This window comes from Acyrthosiphon pisum, chromosome X (genome assembly GCF_005508785.2).
Source record: "Acyrthosiphon pisum isolate AL4f chromosome X, pea_aphid_22Mar2018_4r6ur, whole genome shotgun sequence".
Taxonomy (NCBI): domain Eukaryota; kingdom Metazoa; phylum Arthropoda; class Insecta; order Hemiptera; family Aphididae; genus Acyrthosiphon; species Acyrthosiphon pisum.
In genome coordinates, this window is record NC_042493.1 from 117,135,708 (window position 1) to 117,161,491 (window position 25,784).

At 41.3% G+C, this 25,784-nt stretch overlaps 3 protein-coding genes across 4 annotated transcripts; 1 reads left to right on the plus strand and 2 right to left on the minus strand.

Annotated features, from left to right (window-relative positions):
* The first annotated feature begins 2,783 nt into the window (after positions 1–2,783).
* NV8 (uncharacterized LOC100302492) lies at positions 2,784–10,989 on the plus strand. Of its 2 annotated transcripts, none has more exons than XM_008190095.3 (7): positions 2,784–2,912; positions 3,092–3,100; positions 4,002–4,031; positions 6,903–6,956; positions 10,000–10,032; positions 10,216–10,251; positions 10,651–10,989. In XM_008190095.3, the coding sequence occupies exons 1-7, from the start codon at positions 2,843–2,845 to the stop codon at positions 10,683–10,685; spliced, it is 267 nt and encodes an 88-aa protein (XP_008188317.1). In that variant the 5' UTR covers positions 2,784–2,842; the 3' UTR covers positions 10,686–10,989. The 2 variants fall into 2 exon arrangements, with proteins under 2 accessions (XP_008188317.1, NP_001156842.1); NM_001163370.1 differs by having other exon boundaries at positions 2,794–2,912; positions 10,647–10,989.
* A 3,784-nt stretch (positions 10,990–14,773) lies between these two features.
* Positions 14,774–17,665, minus strand: LOC103310779. The gene has a single exon (XM_008190100.1). The coding sequence runs from the start codon at positions 17,663–17,665 to the stop codon at positions 14,774–14,776; it is 2,892 nt and encodes a 963-aa protein (XP_008188322.1).
* A 2,170-nt stretch (positions 17,666–19,835) lies between these two features.
* Positions 19,836–25,117, minus strand: LOC103310778. The gene is made up of 3 exons (XM_008190099.1): positions 22,446–25,117; positions 21,356–22,363; positions 19,836–20,814 (listed from the first exon to the last, which is right to left on the minus strand). The coding sequence occupies exons 1-3, from the start codon at positions 25,115–25,117 to the stop codon at positions 19,836–19,838; spliced, it is 4,659 nt and encodes a 1,552-aa protein (XP_008188321.1).
* Between the last annotated feature and the right edge of the window lie 667 nt (positions 25,118–25,784).

Here is a 25,784-nt window from a genome sequence, read left to right on the forward strand (position 1 = left end):
TAATACTTAAGGGTCATTCGTGAATTTTGAATTAAATCATAAAAACAAAATTGTTTTGTTGAAAACTTATTTTTCTATGCCACGTAGTTAAATAGGTATCGATTATGCGTCGTATGTTTAAATTGCATATGGCGTCTGCGGCGTATATCATTTGAACACTAATTATTATTTACTTAGGTGGCGTATTAGTTTCATTTCAGTTGTTGTTTTTTCATTGCGCGTTAAAAAGAATTTCCTATAGGTTTTATATCAATTATTCAAATCTACTTAGTACCCTTTACTCAAATCGACATATTATAACTTTATTAAACTTTAGATAGGTACAAATGATAATCTAAAAATGCGTATAATATTAATAACATTTTTCCGAATAAACATATTCTAATAAACACCATTGTTTCAATGTAAGAACCTTACCTGAAACTACTCGAAATGATATTACTATAATTCAACAGACATATGCGCAATATAAAAAGGGAATCATAAGTCATATAGTATTTTTATTTTTTATTTTTTTTTTTGTGTCTGTCATCACCTTTTAGGACAGTAAATGTGCTTGGATTTTCTTCAACAGTACCTTTCCTGAGAGGAAAGTGAATCTATTTGGTACTTTGTGGGGTCAAAAGTAAAATTTTTCTAATTGTTTTCAAATGCGCCGTGAAAAAACAAAAGAAAAACGGGAATTTTTACGCAAAATCTGTTTTCGAGAAAATTGATTTTGGTTTTTGGTGTAACTTTAAAACGAATGACTGTAGATACATGAAATATAAAATGTGTATAAAATATTTATCATATAATCATATCATTGTTATTAATCGTTAATAATATCTTTGTACTGAAATTATAAATGGATTAGAAGAACCATGTACACAATTTTCAAGCTTTTTAGCTTGGTGAAAAATTATTTACCAATATTTTAGTGATAGTAATGTACAGAAAATGCTAAAATAAACATCTAGATGACACTTCATTTAGGAATCTATAAGGTTATTTCTTTTTGAAATTCAACAAAATAAGAAAATCGTTGAATGAGAATTTGGCTATTTAGAAATGTATATATTTTAATGTCTACAATATTTGAACTATAAACGATTGTTTAGGGTAGGAAAACTTAGAAGGAATCTTGTATTAAATGTTGAAATCTTAGATATTATAGATATATCATATTTTATTAATGTTTAACTCAAAGTAATTTTCATAGTTTTGATGAATTTTGTTAAAATTTTAACTTCAGCTATCGCTAGTGTTTGAAAATTTCATGAAATTTAAAAAAATGAAATATTTCAATTATCATTATTTTTGTAGTTTTGTCTTTTGAAATATTAAATAATTAATCTAAATAAATTAAATACCTTATTAGTCATTGACACACATATTTTTCTTAATTTTAATGTATAATAATATAATATTGTATTTTTTTGCTGTACCTATTATTTTATGTAAAAATGTTCAATTAATAAGGAGTAGATAGGTATATTTTATATGTACCATGTACGTGGTAACTTTTATAGTTATATTTTAAAAATCAGATCAGAGTTTTCTTGATCGAGAATCCTTATAACATGTATTTGTATAATTGTATATATAAAAAAAAAACGCTTGGGTATAACGTTTATCATATATGTTATGTTATGAAAATCATTGTTTCTTCTTAATGTTAACATGTATTATAATTATATAAAACAAAAAACATAATAAATATTAAAAAGAAACAGTAAAAGGAAATCAGTACTTAGGTATATATTATAAAAATCATAGTTTTCTTGCTAACAATTCACATGAAATAATATAAATTATAATTATAATTTATATATAATAAAAATATAAAACAAAATAATATTTAAAAAATAAAAATGAAATAATTAATAAAAATCCAATATTCTCAACTTAGTGAAATATTTCATGAAATATTTCTCATACTTCAAACACTATCGCTAATAAAAAAAAGCTGACAATGCGTGATACCTAATTATCTCCGATTTCTGGCAAGTTTGTTTTGTTTATTTCGACACTTTAGAAAACCACTGGGAATTTTTTACTTTTGGCTCCCCCAATGTATCAACTAGATTCACTATACTACCAGAAAAGGCGCTGAAGTAGATAATTAAAGATTTTTTACTTCCCAACATATTTTGAAGAACGACGGAAAAAAACACATAATTGTAAAAACTGTACTAAAAGAATGTCTCGTGTAATAGAATATAATTACATAAAGCGGGTGAGTTTATGTCACTCTGCTGTAGTACTGTACAGTCGGTTAAAAATGGATTACTGTAATGGATGGTATATTATAATATTATAATATCATTATAAATTGTATATATGAAAACAGTTCACAGCGGAGATGGTTGGTCAGCACTCAGCCAAGGATATTTTATATTATATTTATATTATTATTATTAATACGATAGGTCATTTTCCATTCGATAAAATGAATATATTCACTTAGTCAAAAACCATCTAACAAATTTTAAAAATTTACAAACAGTTTACAATTTTAAAACGTCCATAAATCAGTTCAAATTTAAAATATCCTTCATAACCTTTTATGGTGCGTTAAACGCATTCGTAGCCCGTTAAACTTTTTTTTTTTGTAGTTTGACTCAGTTTGAGTTATATGTTCAAACATTTGTGTATATAGTATAAGTATGTGTATAAGGCTAGAGACTTCATGCACACATCTACCATTACACATAAATATTATTTTCTGCTTTGTTTATTCAATTGTTTATGGATACATATGTTTTGTTTTGCCGAATAATCATTTAAATACCAAAGCATAAACTCAGCGCAGTGAATATTATTCATTTGTTGCTTCTACGTCCGACACCGTCCTACAATCATGATTAAAAATATTAATAATATTTTCTCTATATTTTTGATGTTAACTTTTATTGGTTATACATACGCCAGTAAGTACCTACGTATATTATTTTTACTTTACTTCATGCATCAAAGATTATTATTAAAAGAGAATAATAGGACGTATAAAATGGGCTTGAGGTCCTCTTCAAAGCCAAATATTTTCAACCTCATAATTTTTTAATTATTTTTTACTAAACATTAACTAATTTGTGCCTAATTAATGCAGCCTGTTTTGGTAAGTATTATATATATTACCTTACAACATACATTACACATATGACATGTATAAGTACAAAAACATTGAGTTCCACTTTAATCATAATGTGATCACTTTTCTACCGTATAAATATCATTTTTATAAAAGTAAATTGAATAAGTATTTTAATTTAATGAAAAAATGAAAAATAAAATATGTATGGCTAATTTTTGAATTGTATCGGAATCCTGTATCATAGTTATATTTTTGTTTGTAATTATTTTTTTAAACATGTATACCTAGCCATGTACAGTATGTTACTTTTATTAAATTAGTAAGCATAAAAATAATGAATCATTGAATAAGGTAAAAATTATCAGGGAACCTCTCTGAAAACCTGGTTTTGCGTGAACTGTCGTTTACGGCATTAAGCGACTTCGACTACATAATAGTTCTCTGATATTTTCCTAAGGTCTTATTGAACTTTTCAACGATTCACAATAAATAAACATATTTAAATGATGAGATAACATATGCAATTGACCTACTGCTGTTTGATCCTTTGATTAGAGTATTATATTATATTATTATAATATTATATTAATAAATTATAAATTAAAAATAATTTATTTTATAAGATGTAATATTATTAATTTTATGGTGTATACAAAATGCTAATATAAACATTCATTCAAAATTCCATGTATCTACGGTTACTTGTTTTAGAGTTTTAAAAACAGCGATTTTTAAAACGACTATGAATATTTTACTTTCAACTCCCAAGCCCCAAAGTACCAACTAGATTCACTTTCCCATTAGAAAAGATACTGTAAAAATAAAAACACACATTATTGTAAAATCAATAAATTTATCGCTCCGCTTAGAATCTAAAATATTGTAAATATTCATTGTTATTTGAAACATCATATTATCATTACAGCTGAAATGAATGGTGCTGGTTTAGTTGACGGTGAGTATTTAATTTAGATCTTTGAATATCAAAACTATTTTTCATAGTTTATTAGTATGCCATTCAATTTTTATGTTTTTTTCTTAAGATGAGGCTACACAGCCATTTGTTGTATCCTTCTTACAAGTGCTTAATATTGCAAATTTACACTCAGATGATCAGGTTTAGCTCGGTTGGTTTAAAAATTAAAGTGAAGCGACCTAATATGAATCTTGATGGCAAGAACATTAACTGTATTCGTATGTTAGTTTTTTTATGATTGTTCAATTCTTAAGTTCAAGTGGCCACGAATAATATTTCTAAATCATACAACACAATAAGTAAAACCGTATATGATATTCGTAAAAATTAAATATATTATGTATATGAAAAGTAAAATCACAAAATAATATATACTTAATATTATAAAGAGGAAATGTTTAATTGTTTGTAACGTATAAACTCCTTAAAATAAAGGGTTTAAATTGTTTGAGAACCTAGGCCTGCGAGATTTTTCTTTAACACAACTGCTTTACCGGTTAATCGGATATCCGATTAATCAATCGATTAATCCAGTAATCGATTAATAAATAATCGATTAATTCAATAATTCAACAATCGAACTAAAAAACCGATTAATTAATTTAAAAATAAATAATTCGGTAATAAATTATGTCCCTCAAATTGTGTATACTAAGACACACTTTGTGTAGTACGAAATTTAAAAGTGACAAGTGTGTTATTTTAATTAAACCTTTATAATAATATTACATATAATTTTATACATTTAACATAAGATATAATATATTAATATAAGATGTTACCCTATTTATGCCCAAAAATGTAAGTTTCCAAAATTATAGGTAAATAACGATAAACAAATAATTTTTTGTAGGTATAACGTATCAATAATATAATAATAATATATTTATTTAGCAAATCAACTAACCAACAAACAAATCATAAAAATAATAATTATATTATATATTATATCAAAAATAATAAAAAATATTTGCAACTCCTCTATAAGCATGGTTGATAAAATATAGACTTGTTGAAAAGTTAAAGTTGTTTATTCTAAATACTCTTCAGAACAATATGTCCAAAATGACAAAATGATTATAAAGTCTCTCGCGAAGGTGCCCGCATGTACGATGGTCAATCACTTCTGAATACAGGCCGTTTTATTTCTGCATTTATAAATCGTTATTTCTCTCCTACCTTCTCCCTGACCATCGACTTATCAGTGGTCCACACAGGACGTGTGTCAATTTATTATCTATAGATTCCCATGCCTAGTCGTTCCGAGAAACGTAACCCATTATCATATATTACAATTTATGTTATACACCAACCGTTAATATTTAGATACTATGCGTTATATATATATAAGTATGTAATAAGTAATAATCATTTAATCATGTTCATATAATTATTAGATATGAATTGTGAGTGCTCGGCCACCTGGTCGTTGATTGCCACCCCCTTTCTTATATTATGAAAAACCTGCTCAGGTGAGATTGTACTTCTTATTAATATTTGTTGAAAGTGAAGCTTGACGGACTAATGACTTTAGTATTAATATAAATGAATAATAACAAGACAATATGATTATGTATAAGTATAATATATAATAACGTACAACTGGACAATGTAACGTGACTGTACACACACACACCGTATACGCACTGTACGACAGTGTCTGCGCAAGTGAGTATTACATACTTCATAGGCCCTATATATATCCATAGCTGAGGTCATACCGTATCCGTATATGATATAGAAAGCGATAATAAAAGTGTTGCACAGCTATATCGTAACTGCATAAGTATCTATTAGAAGACGACATTGTATACGCACGTGTGTCTACCTGGTTTGAATACTAATATTAATTGTATATTTCAACAATATTTAGTATATTATTATTATTTAATATACGTAAAGACCAAATGGATTGTAATAATAGTATCGTCTATTATGATCCGTTACACAAGTGCTTAATATTGCAATTTACGCTCAGTACATCAGGTTAGCTCTGTTGGCTTAAAAATTAAATAGAATTGATCTATGAAACTTGATGGCAAGAACATTAACCTCAGTGGCGTAACTGGATAAAAATCTAGGGGGAGCAACAAACAGAACATTCCGTTTGGCCGTTCCTGTAGTCATAATCGCGATTTCAAGATAATAACTTGTTCACGAATCATGGATAATAATAGCCATGAATAATGCGATTATTGTGATAACCGTAACACTGACAAGATGTCACCATAATATTATTCAACAAGAGATACCTAAAATAAATATAAACTTTTATAAAGTAATTTGCGGAAAAAAATATTTTAATATTATAATATTATGTTAACAGTCTAGTTAAGAATACTTTTTAAATGTGGATTATTTGGAAGGGCAAAATGATACTTTTGCCCCCACAAACATTTCCGGGGGGTAAAGTGCCCCCGATTGCCCCCAGAAATTACGTCACTGATTAACTGTGTTTGAATGTTGGTTTTTTACAACAGTTCAGTTTTTAGGTGAGTTATGATCATTTTAAATTCACGGTTTAAAATATACACATAACATACTAAAAAATTGAACAATAGTAAAAAGCCCACATACAAAACACAAATAATGTTCTTACTATCGATTCACTCTATTTTTAGAGTCTAACTGAGTTAAACGTGATCTGCTGAGCATAAATTTGCTATGCTACGCACTTGTAAGACGCAGACAACAAATATCTGTGAATATAGCGTCCTCTTATTAATACTCTTTACACTTAAAAGTTATAATATATCACATACCTATTCTGTGTATTAATATGCATTCCTATTTTTTTTTCAATGAACTGAAATCGAGACATTTTATAACGACATAAATATTGTAATTTAGGGTATAATCAGGATATAGACAAAGATGTCGTCAAAAAAAAGGTTGAAGAATACAGTAAGTATACATTCATTATTTATACAAATATATTTGATAATTTAAGGGTTCATGCCATTGCAGTTGATATTATCATTTACTTTCATACCTATGTTTATGGGTTTTTCTCACAGATATAGATAGCTAGTAGATACTAGATATTATCTATATTCTATTCATACCTATCTGTGGTTTTCATAATAATGGTACAGTCTGTTTATTAAGTCATTTATTTCGGATACTCAATACAATAATAATATGTAAAACGCTCCCGTTGCATTTTACATGGCGCTGTGGTAAGGTTAGTATCGAGGTGGAATCACAAAGTTTCGTTAATAATAAAGTTTACCTATTGACATATTATCTGCTCAGTATGTACGTACTGGCTAATCGCTTTCCACGTATCATAATTATTGTTGTAGCGGACTGCAAGAGATCCAGATGATGTTGTTTTTAAATAAATAGTTGATCACAATTTTCAACTGTGAATAAAATTATAGTGACAAAAAATTAATAAAAAAGACAATTCAGAGTGGACTATTTTTTAAAACGTGACAATAAAAATAAAAATTATCAAACCCATAGTACAATAAAAATAAAATAATAATAAAATATGTATTTATCGTATTAGATAAGAATGTGCAACAGATAATACCATAAAAATACGCATTATACTTAACTATAGCTGATCCCGGGCACTTAGTTGCGCGTAAAAATTGACAATTCTTAAAATAATAAAATTGTTGTCTCGGGAAACTACACAACCATATCATAATAAAAACGTGTTAATAAAACATTCGTAATTACGTATGCATTTCGAGGGGTCCTTCGGTGGATTGCCTACCTGAAATCATACTGCGTGTCTCACGCATACAAAACATACAAGCGTGTCTCACGGGTAATTATATATTCAAGATGATCGATGAAAATTTTTAAGTTTTGCGAACATCATACACTGAATATGAAATAAACGAATTGAACAAAGTTTGAATCATATAGAGTTGGTACATATTTTAACGGGAAACGAAGTGAACGGATCAGCTATAATATGTGTAGAATTAATGCATTTTTAAGTCCTTCAGCTTATACTTATAATATGGCCAATGTAAAAAAATCTCGGTTTTCACATGAGGCTATCCTCAGGTAGCTATTGCCTACCAAGGTGGCTGGGTTAGCACTTTTGTTTTATTACTAGAGAAGAGTAACAAACACAATCTGTATACAACATATTACAATAGGTATATTTGATAACTTATATACAGTTTGCTAGGCGTGATAACATAAAATAATGAAGCACTCAATGACACTCCTTCAATAATAATTATATTTTTGTTTAATAATTTAATAATTAATTGCTGGTTAGGTTATGAGCTTGTTAATGACTGCGGTAGGTAGTGAGATATGTGGAGCGACATAACATAATTATAAATTAAAGTACTGTTTACATTATTATTAACATTACTATTGCTTAGATTAGTATTATTTAAATTATAATTACGTGAGGGATTGATGTTATCTTGAACTGCGTGATTTTTATTTTTTTATTTTTGGATAGCTTGAAAATATTTGTTAGATGGACAACATTTGTAGGTGGCCCGGCTGGGGACCACTACAAAGGCTGGTATTTGTCTGGTAGGTCTGTTAATTTTTGACAACTATTTGATCAATGGGGTTCATCACTGTGGACGCATTTTGGTGGGTGGTAAGAATAAGTTTAAGTGTGTCCATATCATTGACAGCGAATACATTGGATTTTGGTTATATTAGGTTCTGGTTCAATGAAGAAGAGCGGAAGAGGATGTTTTGTAATACGTTGGTTTTGTTTCTTGGATTATGCCTGAGAGAAATTAGTTAATTTTTTATATCATCTATAAATTATACTGAAGTTGTGTGATGAGTGATGACTGTTAAATGTTTCTAATTACAACTCTGAACGATTTTTCTTGTTCGAGTTGGTAAGTGTGGTAGTCTGCGTTACTAGACTGTAATAATGATGAATATAATATACGATTCAACTGTGCCAGTAGACGGTTTGATGTCATTAATCGATCTGTTACAAGAATAATTATCACATTTAGTTATTACTTATTTCCTTAATTGGTGGTCAGAAAGAGTTTAAGTCTTTGACTGTACGAATAAATATTAGGGGTAGCGGTGGCAATTTGGTTTCAGCAATATTCGACTGTTTATTGGATTCTGATTCTATAGCTCCACATTGGTGACCCGGTGGACAGGGTCGACGGTTTCATCTGTCGCGAGTAACGAAACATGACTTTTTTAGCTGTAATAGGAGTTGAATAGATCGGTTGATTTGCAGAATTATTTGGCATGCTCAGTATACGAGATTTAGGAATTATTAGTGGAGGAATGGTTTTTAAAATTATTTTTCTGCATAATATTGTCGTTGAGGTATGTTATCGCAAGATAACGTTAATCGTCTGCCGGTGGACCGTCGGCTGGCCGTCGCGGGTCGAACTGACTGTCATTATAGCCACTCATCGCCGTTGTCCGCGATCCGACGTAGTGGGATTGGCATCAGGTTGGTTGAGTTGCACTTACTGCGGCGACTTATGCCCAAAAGGAGTTGTACAAATAAAATTTTTTTGAAAGTTGTCATCTTTTACGGGTCTTGAATCACTAAGTGTGCAGGATTAGCTAGTTATATATATATATATATATATATATAAAGCACTAGATTTTTCAGGACTTATAGTGTGTTTATGACTTATTTTTCCGATCCCTATTATAATAGGTAAGGGGTAGGTGGTAGGCGGTAAATAACACATGATTTTTTCAGGTCACGAGAAAATAATATTTTTTTAGTATATTTAAATGTTTTTTATTACATATTATGATATTATTATGTGATTATACAGTATATTGTATTACTATTATAACAAAACTATTTTAAAGATAAGAACGCACGGCTGCTGAAACCTTATCTTGAAAATAATATAGTAGAAATATAACATAAAATTTTTTTTACAAACAATTTAAAAAAAAAACTTTAGACGCCAATTGTATTATATTTTATTCTTATTGTATTACTTGTATTGCTTATTAGATACAAGTCTCCCTGAAGCATTTGAAAATTGGTGTAAGTAATCGTAATCTATGTTTTATATGGATTAAGTACGATTATTATTGTTTAGAACATTGTATTTCAATACAATTCTGTTTAAATTGTTAAGCATTTTTAGTTGATGATTATATTTTATTATATGACTGTGCATCTAAATAAAAAATGCGAAATTCAAGCTAACACATTACATTATTTCAGTTTATTTGGAAACTTACATTTCTACTTACAATGGACGTAAGAATTATTAAACTGGTTACACCACCTACATATTACGACATGTATTATAATAGTTCTGTGGAAAGATGGTAGACTCTGATATGTATATTTTAATCATTTAATTAGTTTAGAATCGTATATTTCAAGTGGTGGCAAAATACGATATGTTTCTATTGTGTGTGTGGCATCATCTACATTCAAAGACCAAAACTGATATATCATTACTTGAAAATATATGTAGCGCCAAAACTTAGTTCAAGAAATGCACCTGTCATCTTCTGCCATCATTCCACACATTTTATAATTGATTAAAAATTAAAATACACACTAAATAAATACCAAAAATTGGTTCTATAATTATATTCAAGCCAAAAAAAAAAAATTAATATAAGTCAACTGTTTTTATTTTTTAGACAGGAGTCCAGCCGAATTTTGTAATGCTCTATGATTAATACATAAAAAATATCAATTTTTTAGTATATACTTGTCATAGTACTTAAAATAAATGATGATGATTAGGGTGCGGATTTTTATGTAATAAAAAAGTCAAAATATGTAAATTCGTACTTTCTTAAATAAGACGATTTTATATTGTGATGATTTATTTAATTTATTTAATATTTATTACTAAACTATAATAATACCATAATTTTATTTGATATTCTAATAATATTGATTTATTTAATAAAGCATAATCATTTTTCCATATTAATATTATATTAAGAATTAGTAAAGTCTCACCATCATTATATCGTATACCTGTTTTTTTTCTTTTTAATAATATGTGCACATGATGTTATGGACGTACATAATTCACATATGAAACTACATTTTATTAAGTTTATTTAATTAACATAATATTAGTTAATTTTGTATAAAAAACACCTATATAGACTAAGGCAGAGATTCCCGAAAGGTGGTCCGCGGAACCCCGGGGTTCCGTGGAAGGGCCTCAAGGGTTCCGCGTACCGTCCAAAAATTAAACAAAACTTTCATAAAAAAGACCGCACCGCCGTTGTTCACACATTCGTTATGTGTTTGATTTCATGCTTCTACTAGTATTTCTAATCGCACGTGCGGTGGCCCACGATAAAAATACGCATGGATTTACCGAACTGATAAAACATTGCGGGAGTGGGGAAGCGCACGTAGCCGCTGCCAGCTCCATTCGAGTAAAGACCGCGATAAGACAGCAGAAGTTAACGTAATTATACTAGTGAAAAAAGAAGTGGATTGCAGTGAGTTTTGTTCATATCGCGATTGTTTATATCTGGTATTTTTGATTTCACAGGTAATGATGTTGTTGCGCCGTTACCGATCCTACGGGTATGGCGGTTGTCGGCAACGACTCGCGTAATGTGCTGAAAGCTGGAGCGGGACCGGGTTACGCAATAAGTAGGTCAAAAACAAATTTAGTGGGTCGGAAACACATGTATTTTTAGGTACAATAATAATTTGATAAGCGGGCGCCCAGAATAATAATAATAAACTTAAAACTAATTTACCATAGCTGGCGAACAATAATTATAATTTTACATCAGCCCACTGACCACGCGGGTGACTAAATAAACTGATCAACCTGATTCGGTGACGGCGTAGCTTGACGACGTGACGATATTCTCGGTCGGCGACCAATGTGGCTCCTCGCCGGAACGGCGACGGCGGACAATGTTCTCAGCTCGTCGTCGGAAAATAAGCAAACGATTTCAGCGCGGGTAGTGCGCGGCGTGATCTGCTTCCTGGCCTCAGCACGTAATAAACGATCGCGATCACGCGGATTACTATAGAATGACGTATATCGAGAGCGAAGCGCGATGTTCAACTCGACGTCGGGTGTCGATCACGACGGCGTCGACAGGCGGTTTTACGTGTTCACACGGGACTACACTCGGTGCGTGCAAAAGTGTTAAGTAACGCGACGCAACGGGCGCGTATAACAAAGCGAAGCTTAAAATATTATTCGTAAGAATAATGGCCGCTGATCACAGCTCGGGCCTAACACACCTCGTGTTCACACGAGGGTTTGGGGACACGCACGACACAATGCGGAGAACGGTAGCGCGGACGTTGCGCTATGTTCAACCGCTAGAAAAAGACAATTTTGATATATATTGTGCACGACAGCCGATGGCCAGCTCGCCGGCCAGCGACGGCGGCGCGGGACTGCGGAGGGGGAAAGCGTAGGAACTTCGATATGGAACGCGACTTGGAGCGTCCGTGCTTTTGGCGGCAAACCCGTTCCGCGTTCGAACATCCTCCCCGCCGTGAGAACCATCTCACAAAAGACCTGAGTCGAGAACCGGAACTGGACGCTGGTGATGTCATCTGATGCCGTGCCGATCATGATCAGATGTTTAGACCCCTAGGCCGAGTCAGTGGTTCACATTTTTTTTTTTTTAACGTACCAGCTATAAATAATATTCTAACTCCATGTTGAGGTAGAATTAACATACAAAAAAATAATTCAATGAACATAAGGTTCGTAACTATTATGACATAATATAATAATCAATAAATAACACATAAAAATAATAAATGTAATACAATAAATAATTCAAGGAACATATTGTGCACCCCCGACCACCGTCCGCCCACAACAAGCACACGGCAACATAAATAGCGAGGTGGTGCGGTGCGTCGAAAGGCCCAGGCGCGACGGGGAATCCCGGTGGGGGCACAGTGCTTAAATGTGCTAAGATAGAACATTGGTCGGTAACTTTACCAACTTGACCACAGGGCGCGTAACTACACCAGCGCGCGTGAGGATCCGAGCGACACGGACGTGACCGTCGGAACCTGGCAACAACTCGATCACACGGCCGAGGCGCCATAACAACGGTGGAGTCTGGCTGTCGATCACGACGACCATGTCGTTGAGACTAAGGTTAGGAACCCCCTCGGTCCACTTTGGTCTGCTTTGCAGAGTGGTTAGGTACTCGGCTGACCAACGACGCCAAAACGCACGGTGACATTGATCCAATAACTTCCACCGATCAGAAAGGTTACGGGCGGGCTCGGGGCCCGATCTCGGCGGTACGGCGAGTAGCGGTTGCCCAATCAAAAAATGCCCGGGAGTCAAACACTCCAAATCGTGCGGATCGGTCGAGGCGGGCGTCAGCGGGCGCGAATTTAACACCGCTTCTATGCGGGTTAACACTGTGGTAAACTCCTCGTACGTAAACACATGGGTTCCTATCACCCGGACTAACAACCTCTTCGTAGACCGAACGGCCGCCTCCCACAGACCCCCAAAGTGAGGTGCACTCGGAGGGTTAAAGTGCCACGTACACATCGCGCGAAAATTTGCAACGGCGGTCTGGCCCTCGGGACTTTGTATTAATACGCGCAACTGCTTATCAGCGCCGACAAAATTAGTGCCGCAGTCGGAATACACGTCGGCGGGTAACCCGCGGCGCGCGACGAATCGGTCGAACGCGGCCAAAAACGCGTCAGTGGACAACTCCGTTACCACTTCAAGGTGGACGGCTTTAGTCGTGAAGCACACGAAAACGGCAATGTAAATTTTAAACATGCGCGATTTGCGCAGCCGCAGCTCTTTCAATTGTAAAGGTCCCGCATAATCGATCCCTACTTGTTCGAACGGTCGACGCGGCTTTACACGCGGACCCGGTAAATCAGCCATAAAGGGATACGATGGTTTCGCATCTAACCTAACACACACAGTACAATTTATTAAAACATTGTGCAACACGGAACGGAGCGACATCACCCAATACTGGCGTGCAATTAACGCAGCCAATACCCGTGGACCTGCGTGACCCGATAATAAATGCCATCGGCGGCACAGCAACATCGCGTAATGTGATCGTTTTGCTAATAGAACCGGGTGTTTACAATCATAATTTAATAACGAGTGCCGTAAACGGCCGCCTACGCGGACTATACCTGCAGTGTCAATGAACGGAGCTAATCGCGCTAGCGGTTTCGAGGAAATGCGGGCCCCCGCGGCCAACTCCTGCCGCAGCACGGCAAAGTGTACGCGTTGCGACTCCGCCGCCAACACACGCGCAGCGATATCTAACTCGTTTTTTCGTAGAAAGGTGGGGACGCTCACATCCGAACCTGGCGTTACTACCGACCCCGTCACCCCACTCCGCCGGAGCGCGACATTTCGGTGACAAGCCTCTACAAAACGTCGCATATACGCGACTACACGCAACATGCGATCAAAATTAGAAAAACGAACAAACCACTCCCTCTCTTCGTTGTCAACGCGCGCGGCACACGACACTACGCGCAATTCAGGCAGGTCACACAGAGGTAGCGACGGGCGGGAATCGTCCCATTCCGATGGCTCGCCGTACGCTATCTGTGGACCACGCCAATACAAATCAAGTCGCGCTAAAGCTGCCGGCATGACGCCTCGCGACGCGCAGTCGGCGGGATTATCGGCCGACACGATGTGTTGCCAATAACAATCCGGTAATAAAGAGCGAATTTGGTGTACTCGATTAGACACATAAACTTTGAATGATTCATGGGGGGCTGTCAACCACGACAGCACGATCGTGGAGTCCGACTAAGCCCGTAAACCGACAACATCGAGTTGCGGCGATAATATTTTTTGAATGCGACCTAACCAACGGGCTAACAATACTGCAGCATTCAACTCTAGTCTCGGGACCGTTAACGCTTTCGTCGGAGCTAACTTGGTCTTAGTACCAATTAGAAACACTGACTTGTCCACTTCGATATTTATCATCCGCACGTACACGACAGCCGCGTACCCGACCTGTGACGCATCGCAAAATCCTAACAAATAACAGGGAGCGCCTTGACGGCCGTTAATATGTCGCGGTACACGGACACCTAATAACGACGGTAACTCGGAGACAAATGCGGCCCAGTCTGCGTGAATATCGTCCGGCAGCGGGTCGTCCCATGCGACACTGTGTCGCCACGTCCGCTGCATGATCGATTTCGCGAGAAACACCACGGGACCGAAAAGACCTAACGGGTCAAAAATGCGAGCAACAAGCGATAAAATACCGCGCTTCGTAAAGACAGGCGACGGTTCGAGACTTAACGCGCAACAAAAATAATCTTGGTCGGGATGCCACGCCAGACCCAACACCTTAGTGCCGTATCCGTCGTCATCACCAAACGGCATTGGCGCGCACGCGCGATCGGCGGCCGGAACAGCTTGCAACACGGCCGGCGTGTTCGAGGCCCATTTCTTGAGCTCTAAACCTGACTTACTTAAAACAGAGACCAAATCCGACTGAAGTTTCAACACGTCGGAAATCGTGTCAGCGCCGTCACAAATGTCGTCGACATACGTTTGGTACTCGAGCGCGTTACGTACAGAATCTAAACCGTCGCAATCGGTCGACGCGATGGCCTGCAAAACGCGTAAGGCGAGATACGGGGCACAATTCACACCGTACGTCACGGTGTGCAACTCATATTCACGCAATTCATCATGCGGCGACGCGCGCCACAACACATGTTGGAATTTGCGATATTCCGGCAAAATTAAAATCTGACGGTACATCTTACAGATGTCCGTAGTAAACGTATATTTGTGAACGCGAAAACGAGTTAGAACATCCACAATATCCTGTTGTAATTTTGGGCCTGGCCACAAACACTCATTTAACGACGGTCCGCGAAAACATCGCGCGGACGCGTCGAATACTACACGAATTTTATTAGGATCGACTTCCGGACGGTAAACAGCATGGTGGGGGATTATATATCGCCCCGGGGAAGTCGCCACTGACATGTGTCCTAATGCGATATATTCAGACATAAAATTAACGTATAACGATTTTAATACGGGACTCGCAGATAGTTTACGCTCGATAGCGTCAAAACGCCGTGTAGCTACCTCGCGAGACCCAACGAAAGTTTCTGCCGGCGCGCGAAATGGTAACGGAACCGCGAAGCGACCTGATGTCAAACGCGTAGCTTCGTCGCGGAATATCTGTTCGCAGCACCCCTCCTCGGTAAACGTAACGGGCGCGTCCTCGGGCTCCTCGACGTGCCAAAAGCGCTCCATTATCCACTCTATCGACGCGGTCATTGACACCGGCAACGACTGATAATAACCATTTGCTCGTTCGGGAACCGGGCCGATAAGGATCCAGCCGAACACCGAACTAAAAGCAGTAGGTAATGTACTGTCGATCGACACCTTACGCCCGTCCATGATAGAACCATACACGTCCCCTCCTAACAACAAGTCGATCGGCGACGTCAAATGAAAGGATGGATCCGCGAGCGCGAGATTAGAATATCGATTCTTAATATCTATTGATAATGACTTTTGAGGTAAATCGGTCGTGATGGTTGGTAACACCCATGCCTGCACCGGCAGAATCGGATCAGACGCGAAACGCGGCTGTACTATGCACTCAACCTGACCTTGAACTTCAGCGACTGTTGTCCCCGACAACCCGCTTATCGGTGCAGTCCACCGCGATATTTTTAAACCTAGTCGTTTTACGCACGCGGCGGTAACGGCGCTGATCTGCGACGCGCTGTCTATTAACGCACGCATTGTTTTCACCGAACCGGTGTTATCTCGCACGTGCACGAGCGCGGTACCTAAAACAACAGCGGACGACCGGTGGAGGGACGGGGGATTCACAACAGACGCACACACCGCCGGTTCGACCGGTGGTGGTTCCTCCCCGCCCTGCAGCTCGTCGGGTGACAAGTGTAGAAGCGTGTGGTGCTTGCGCGAACATTCCTTACAATTAGGCTTCGACTTACATTTTTGAATCCTATGACCAACATTTAAGCAATTAAAACACACACGATTCTCACGGGCCCATTTGGTACGACCTTTGGCCGACCACGACTTAAAACGCGCACAAATGCCTAACGCGTGCGATTCGGCACAACACGGACAAGTCGCGTCCCCCTTAGCCGTTACGAACGACATCGGCCGGGGACCGTTCGACTTCCCGACGTAATCTCCCACCTTGCGCGCTATACCTGACGGCTTGCCCGCCTTGGATGCTTGCGCGGCAGAGGTACCAACCTTCGGCGGATCACTAATGACTTCCAATATCGACACGCGCGTACGGACAAATTTTAATAATTCGCCAATTGACGGATACTCCGCCTTACTATCCGACTCGAATAATTTACGCGTAGCTACAGGTAAACGTCGGAACGCGACCGTGAATAAAATGAAAGAGCCCATGTTCGGTACATTGAGCGCTTCGAGTAGCGAAATACCTTCGTTAAAAGTGCTTACGAAATTATTAAGGTCCGATAACGACTCCTGCGACATAGACGGCGAGTTTAACAATTTGTCAACTAATGACGTAGCAACTAATCGCGGTCGATAAAACCGCTCGGATAAAACGGACCATGCGAGCACATAATTATCTGCGGACACCGGAATACCACGTAACGCCTCCGCCGCGTCGCCCTTGAGACACCCTATTAAATAATACATTTTATCGATGTTGGAAATATCACGCGAATCAACTTGTGCTGTAAATCGGTCGCGAAACGTGGGCCATAGTCGGAAATCTCCGTTGAACTCCGGGAGCGGAATCTCCGGTAACCGTGCTGACGGTTTAGCGTGATCGTGCGCGGGATTTCACGCGGACGCACCGGTTGACCCTAACGTCTCCTTAAGGTACGAAACATCGACAGCCTCAGCTCCCTTAGGGACTAACGTCGCCGCCGCAATCTTACAAGCACTAATACAAGTCCGCACCTCGGCCAATAACGCCTCGTTATACTCGGAGAGCCTACCGAGCTCAACCAAGCCGTCCAACACGGCATCATCCTCAGTTCTACACTGTATCCACAGCGCATCCAAATCACCGGCTAGACTTGTCACAGTCGGACCTAACTCGGGCTCCGCCTTAAGTCGAAGCGCATACTGATGCACATTTTTAATCTGGTTTATCACAGTCGATCGCTTAGTCTTGGCGCGCTCTACCGCGCGTTCTGTACGCTCGAGCTCAGCATCATCTCCACCCGCCATGACTACTATGGTACCTACTATGGTACCCTGGTAACTGGTACCTTATACCACCCTGTCACCGCGCGTTTTAATCACGGCTTCGCGCAATGAACGATATACTAAATTATAATACTACTATTTTTCCCTACCAAAGCACTGTGCGCCCACACGCGGGCCACCCACGCGCCCCGGCAATCAACACAAAACGCTGCTGAACCTCCCTACAAAGTCCAGAACCACGCTCTGCTACCAAAATGTTGCGCCGTTACCGATCCTACGGGTATGGCGGTTGTCGGCAACGACTCGCGTGATGTGCTGAAAGCTGGAGCGGGACCGGGTTACGCAATAAGTAGGTCAAAAACAAATTTAGTGGGTCGGAAACACATGTATTTTTAGGTACAATAATAATTTGATAAGCGGGCGCCCAGAATAATAATAATAAACTTAAAACTAATTTACCATAGCTGGCGAACAATAATTATAATTTTACATCAGCCCACTGACCACGCGGGTGACTAAATAAACTGATCAACCTGATTCGGTGACGGCGTAGCTCGACGACGTGACGATATTCTCGGTCGGCGACCAATGTGGCTCCTCGCCGGAACGGCGACGGCGGACAATGTTCTCAGCTCGTCGTCGGAAAATAGGCAATCGATTTCAGCGCGGGTAGTGCGCGGCGCGATCTGCTTCCTGGCCTCAGCACGTAATAAACGATCGCGATCACGCGGATTACTATAGAATGACGTATATCGAGAGCGAAGCGCGATGTTCAACTCGACGTCGGGTGTCGATCACGACGGCGTCGACAGGCGGTTTTACGTGTTCACACGGGACTACACTCGGTGCGTGCAAAAGTGTTAAGTAACGCGACGCAACGGGCGCGTATAACAAAGCGAAGCTTAAAATATTATTCGTAAGAATAGTGGCCGCTGATCACAGCTCGGGCCTAACACACCTCGTGTTCACACGAGGGTTTGGGGACACGCACGACACAATGCGGAGAACGGTAGCGCGGACGTTGCGCTATGTTCAACCGCTAGAAAAAGACAATTTTGATATATATTGTGCACGACAGCCGATGGCCAGCTCGCCGGCCAGCGACGGCGGCGCGGGACTGCGGAGGGGGAAAGCGTAGGAACTTCGATATGGAACGCGACTTGGAGCGTCCGTGCTTTTGGCGGCAAACCCGTTCCGCGTTCGAACATCCTCCCCGCCGTGAGAACCATCTCACAAAAGACCTGAGTCGAGAACCGGAACTGGACGCTGGTGATGTCATCTGATGCCGTGCCGATCATGATCAGATGTTTAGACCCCTAGGCCGAGTCAGTGGTTCACATTTTTTTTTTTTTTTTTAACGTACCAGCTATAAATAATATTCTAACTCCATGTTGAGGTAGAATTAACATACAAAAAAAATAATTCAATGAACATAAGGTTCGTAACTATTATGACATAATATAATAATCAATAAATAACACATAAAAATAATAAATGTAATACAATAAATAATTCAAGGAACATATTGTGCACCCCCGACCACCGTCCGCCCTCAACAAGCACACGGCAACATAAATAGCGAGGTGGTACGGTGCGTCGAAAGGCCCAGGCGCGACGGGGAATCCCGGTGGGGGCACAGTGCTTAAATGTGCTAAGATAGAACATTGGTCGGTAACTTTACCAACTTGACCACAGGGCGCGTAACTACACCAGCGCGCGTGAGGATCCGAGCGACACGGACGTGACCGTCGGAACCTGGCAACAACTCGATCACACGGCCGAGGCGCCATAACAACGGTGGACTCTGGCTGTCGATCACGACGACCATGTCGTTGAGACTAAGGTTGGGAACCCCCTCGGTCCACTTTGGTCTGCTTTGCAGAGTGGTTAGGTACTCGGCTGACCAACGACGCCAAAACGCACGGTGACATTGATCCAATAACTTCCACCGATCAGAAAGGTTACGGGCGGGCTCGGGGCCCGATCTCGGCGGTACGGCGAGTAGCGGTTGCCCAATCAAAAAATGCCCGGGAGTCAAACACTCCAAATCGTGCGGATCGGTCGAGGCGGGCGTCAGCGGGCGCGAATTTAACACCGCTTCTATGCGGGTTAACACTGTGGTAAACTCCTCGTACGTAAACACATGGGTTCCTATCACCCGGACTAACAACCTCTTCGTAGACCGAACGGCCGCCTCCCACAGACCCCCAAAGTGAGGTGCACTCGGAGGGTTAAAGTGCCACGTACACATCGCGCGAACATTTGCAACGGCGGTCTGGCCCTCGGGACTTTGTATTAATGCGCGCAACTGCTTATCAGCGCCGACAAAATTAGTGCCGCAGTCGGAATACACGTCGGCGGGTAACCCGCGGCGCGCGACGAATCGGTCGAACGCGGCCAAAAACGCGTCAGTGGACAACTCCGTTACCACTTCAAGGTGGACGGCTTTAGTCGTGAAGCACACGAAAACGGCAATGTAAATTTTAAACATGCGCGATTTGCGCAGCCGCAGCTCTTTCAATTGTAAAGGTCCCGCATAATCGACCCCTACTTGTTCGAACGGTCGACGCGGCTTTACACGCGGACCCGGTAAATCAGCCATAAAGGGATACGATGGTTTCGCATCTAACCTAACACACACAGTACAATTTATTAAAACATTGTGCAACACGGAACGGAGCGACATCACCCAATACTGGCGTGCAATTAACGCAGCCAATACCCGTGGACCTGCGTGACCCGATAATAAATGCCATCGGCGGCACAGCAACATCGCGTAATGCGATCGTTTTGCTAATAGAACCGGGTGTTTACAATCATAATTTAATAACGAGTGCCGTAAACGGCCGCCTACGCGGACTATACCTGCAGTGTCAATAAACGGAGCTAATCGCGCTAGCGGTTTCGAGGAAATGCGGGCCCCCGCGGCCAACTCCTGCCGCAGCACGGCAAAGTGTACGCGTTGCGACTCCGCCCGCCAACACACGCGCAGCGATATCTAACTCGTTTTTTCGTAGAAAGGTGGGGACGCTCACATCCGAACCTGGCGTTACTACCGACCCCGTCACCCCACTCCGCCGGAGCGCGACATTTCGGTGACAAGCCTCTACAAAACGTCGCATATACGCGACTACACGCAACATGCGATCAAAATTAGAAAAACGAACAAACCACTCCCTCTCTTCGTTGTCAACGCGCGCGGCACACGACACTACGCGCAATTCAGGCAGGTCACACAGAGGTAGCGACGGGCGGGAATCGTCCCATTCCGATGGCTCGCCGTACGCTATCTGTGGACCACGCCAATACAAATCAAGTCGCGCTAAAGCTGCCGGCATGACGCCTCGCGACGCGCAGTCGGCGGGATTATCGGCCGACACGATGTGTTGCCAATAACAATCCGGCAATAAAGAGCGAATTTGGTGTACTCGATTAGACACATAAACTTTGAATGATTCATGGGGGGCTGTCAACCACGACAGCACGATCGTGGAGTCCGACCAAGCCCGTAAACCGACAACATCGAGTTGCGGCGATAATATTTTTTGAATGCGACCTAACCAACGGGCTAACAATACTGCAGCATTCAACTCTAGTCTCGGGACCGTTAACGCTTTCGTCGGAGCTAACTTGGTCTTAGTACCAATTAGAAACACTGACTTGTCCACTTCGATATTTATCATCCGCACGTACACGACAGCCGCGTACCCGACCTGTGACGCATCGCAAAATCCTAACAAATAACAGGGAGCGCCTTGACGGCCGTTAATATGTCGCGGTACACGGACACCTAATAACGACGGTAACTCGGAGACAAATGCGGCCCAGTCTGCGTGAATATCGTCCGGCAGCGGGTCGTCCCATGCGACACTGTGTCGCCACGTCCGCTGCATGATCGATTTCGCGAGAAACACCACGGGACCGAAAAGACCTAACGGGTCAAAAATGCGAGCAACAAGCGATAAAATACCGCGCTTCGTAAAGACAGGCGACGGTTCGAGACTTAACGCGCAACAAAAATAATCTTGGTCGGGATGCCACGCCAGACCCAACACCTTAGTGCCGTATCCGTCGTCATCACCAAACGGCATTGGCGCGCACGCGCGATCGGCGGCCGGAACAGCTTGCAACACGGCCGGCGTGTTCGAGGCCCATTTCTTTAGCTCTAAACCTGACTTACTTAAAACAGAGACCAAATCCGACTGAAGTTTCAACACGTCGGAAAATCGTGTCAGCGCCGTCACAAATGTCGTCGACATACGTTTGGTACTCGAGCGCGTTACGTACAGAATCTAAACCGTCGCAATCGGTCGACGCGATGGCCTGCAAAACGCGTAAGGCGAGATACGGGGCACAATTCACACCGTACGTCACGGTGTGCAACTCATATTCACGCAATTCATCATGCGGCGACGCGCGCCACAACACATGTTGGAATTTGCGATATTCCGGCAAAATTAAAATCTGACGGTACATCTTACAGATGTCCGTAGTAAACGTATATTTGTGAACGCGAAAACGAGTTAGAACATCCACAATATCCTGTTGTAATTTTGGGCCTGGCCACAAACACTCATTTAACGACGGTCCGCGAAAACATCGCGCGGACGCGTCGAATACTACACGAATTTTATTAGGATCGACTTCCGGACGGTAAACAGCATGGTGGGGGATTATATATCGCCCCGGGGAAGTCGCCACTGACATGTGTCCTAATGCGATATATTCAGACATAAAATTAACGTATAACGATTTTAATACGGGACTCGCAGATAGTTTACGCTCGATAGCGTCAAAACGCCGTGTAGCTACCTCGCGAGACCCAACGAACGTTTCTGCCGGCGCGCGAAATGGTAACGGAACCGCGAAGCGACCTGATGTCAAACGCGTAGCTTCGTCGCGGAATATCTGTTCGCAGCACCCCTCCTCGGTAAACGTAACGGGCGCGTCCTCAGGCTCCTCGACGTGCCAAAAGCGCTCCATTATCCACTCTATCGACGCGGTCATTGACACCGGCAACGACTGATAATAACCATTTGCGCGTTCGGGAACCGGGCCGATAAGGATCCAGCCGAACACCGAACTAAAAGCAGTAGGTAATGTACTGTCGATCGACACCTTACGCCCGTCCATGATAGAACCATACACGTCCCCTCCTAACAACAAGTCGATCGGCGACGTCAAATGAAAGGATGGATCCGCGAGCGCGAGATTAGAATATCGATTCTTAATATCTATTGATAATGACTTTTGAGGTAAATCGGTCGTGATGGTTGGTAACACCCATGCCTGCACCGGCAGAATCGGATCAGACGCGAAACGCGGCTGTACTATGCACTCAACCTGACCTTGAACTTCAGCGACTGTTGTCCCCGACAACCCGCTTATCGGTGCAGTCCACCGCGATATTTTTAAACCTAGTCGTTTTACGCACTCGGCGGTAACGGCGCTGATCTGCGACGCGCTGTCTATTAACGCACGCATTGTTTTCACCGAACCGGTGTTATCTCGCACGTGCACGAGCGCGGTACCTAAAACAACAGCGGACGACCGGTGGAGGGACGGGTGATTCACAACAGACGCACACACCGCCGGTTCGACCGGTGGTGGTTCCTCCCCGCCCTGCAGCTCGTCGGGTGACAAGTGTAGAAGCGTGTGGTGCTTGCGCGAACATTCCTTACAATTAGGCTTCGACTTACATTTTTGAATCCAATGACCAACATATAAGCAATTAAAACACACACGATTCTCACGGGCCCATTTGGTACGACCTTTGGCCGACCACGACTTAAAACGCGCACAAATGCCTAACGCGTGCGATTCGGCACAACACGGACAAGTCGCATCCCCCTTAGCCGTTACGAACGACATCGGCCGGGGACCGTTCGACTTCCCGACGTAATCTCCCACCTTGCGCGCTATACCTGACGGCTTGCCCGCCTTGGATGCTTGCGCGGCAGAGGTACCAACCTTCGGCGGATCACTAACGACTTCCAATATCGACACGCGCGTGCGGACAAATTTTAATAATTCGCCAATTGACGGATACTCCGCCTTACTATCCGACTCGAATAATTTACGCGTAGCTACAGGTAAACGTCGGAACGCGACCGTGAATAAAATGAAAGAGCCCATGTTCGGTACATTGAGCGCTTTGAGTAGCGAAATACCTTCGTTAAAAGTGCTTACGAAATTATTAAGGTCCGATAACGACTCCTGCGACATAGACGGCGAGTTTAACAATTTGTCAACTAATGACGTAGCAACTAATCGCGGTCGATAAAACCGCTCGGATAAAACGGACCATGCGAGCACATAATTATCTGCGGACACCGGAATACCACGTAACGCCTCCGCCGCGTCGCCCTTGAGACACCCTATTAAATAATACATTTTATCGATGTTGGAAATATCACGCGAATCAACTTGTGCTGTAAATCGGTCGCGAAACGTGGGCCATAGTCGGAAATCTCCGTTGAACTCCGGGAGGGGAATCTCCGGTAACCGTGCTGACGGTTTAGCGTGATCGTGCGCGGGATTTCGCGCGGACGCACCGGTTGACCCTAACGTCTCCTTAAGGTACGAAACATCGACAGCCTCAGCTCCCTTAGGGACTAACGTCGCCGCCGCAATCTTACAAGCACTAATACAAGTCCGCACCTCGGCCAATAACGCCTCGTTATACTCGGAGAGCCTACCGAGCTCAACCAAGCCGTCCAACACGGCATCATCCTCAGTTCTACACTGTATCCACAGCGCATCCAAATCACCGGCTAGACTTGTCACAGTCGGACCTAACTCGGGCTCCGCCTTAAGTCGAAGCGCATACTGATGCACATTTTTAATCTGGTTTATCACAGTCGATCGCTTAGTCTTGGCGCGCTCTACCGCGCGTTCTGTACGCTCGAGCTCAGCATCATCTCCACCCGCCATGACTACTATGGTACCTACTATGGTACCCTGGTAACTGGTACCTTATACCACCCTGTCACCGCGCGTTTTAATCACGGCTTCGCGCAATGAACGATATACTAAATTATAATACTACTATTTTTTTCCCTACCAAAGCACTGTGCGCCCACACGCGGGCCACCCACGCGCCCCGGCAATCAACACAAAACGCTGCTGAACCTCCCTACAAAGGCCAAAACCACGCTCTGCTACCAAAATGTTGCGCCGTTACCGATCCTACGGGTATGGCGGTTGTCGGCAACGACTCGCGTAATGTGCTGGAAGCTGGAGCGGGACCGGGTTACGCAATAAGTAGGTCAAAAACAAATTTAGTGGGTCGGAAACACATGTATTTTTAGGTACAATAATAATTTGATAAGCGGGCGCCCAGAATAATAATAATAAACTTAAAACTAATTTACCATAGCTGGCGAACAATAATTATAAATTTTACATCAGCCCACTGACCACGCGGGTAACTAAATAAACTGATCAACCTGATTCGGTGACGGCGTAGCTCGACGACGTGACGATATTCTCGGTCGGCGACCAATGTGGCTCCTCGCCGGAACGGCGACGGCGGACAATGTTCTCAGCTCGTCGTCGGAAAATAAGCAATCGATTTCAGCGCGGGTAGTGCGCGGCGCGA

Excerpts from the sequence above, each read along its gene's own strand:
- LOC103310779 (XM_008190100.1), bottom strand. The coding sequence starts at position 17,665 with ATGTATTATTTAATAGGGTGTCTCAAGGGCGACGCGGCGGAGGCGTTA.
- NV8 (XM_008190095.3), top strand. The coding sequence starts at position 2,843 with ATGATTAAAAATATTAATAATATTTTCTCTATATTTTTGATGTTAACT. Across the intron at positions 4,032-6,902 it reads TGGTGCTGGTTTAGTTGACG|GGTATAATCAGGATATAGAC; the intron begins GTGAGTATTTAA and ends ATTGTAATTTAG. Across the intron at positions 10,033-10,215 it reads TGAAGCATTTGAAAATTGGT|TTTATTTGGAAACTTACATT; the intron begins GTAAGTAATCGT and ends ACATTATTTCAG.
- LOC103310778 (XM_008190099.1), bottom strand. The coding sequence starts at position 25,117 with ATGGCGGGTGGAGATGATGCTGAGCTCGAGCGTACAGAACGCGCGGTA. Across the intron at positions 22,364-22,445 it reads AACGCGCTCGAGTACCAAAC|TAAGTCAGGTTTAGAGCTAA; the intron begins GTATGTCGACGA and ends CTCTGTTTTAAG. Across the intron at positions 20,815-21,355 it reads GACAACGAAGAGAGGGAGTG|GTTAGATGCGAAACCATCGT; the intron begins GTTTGTTCGTTT and ends TGTGTGTGTTAG.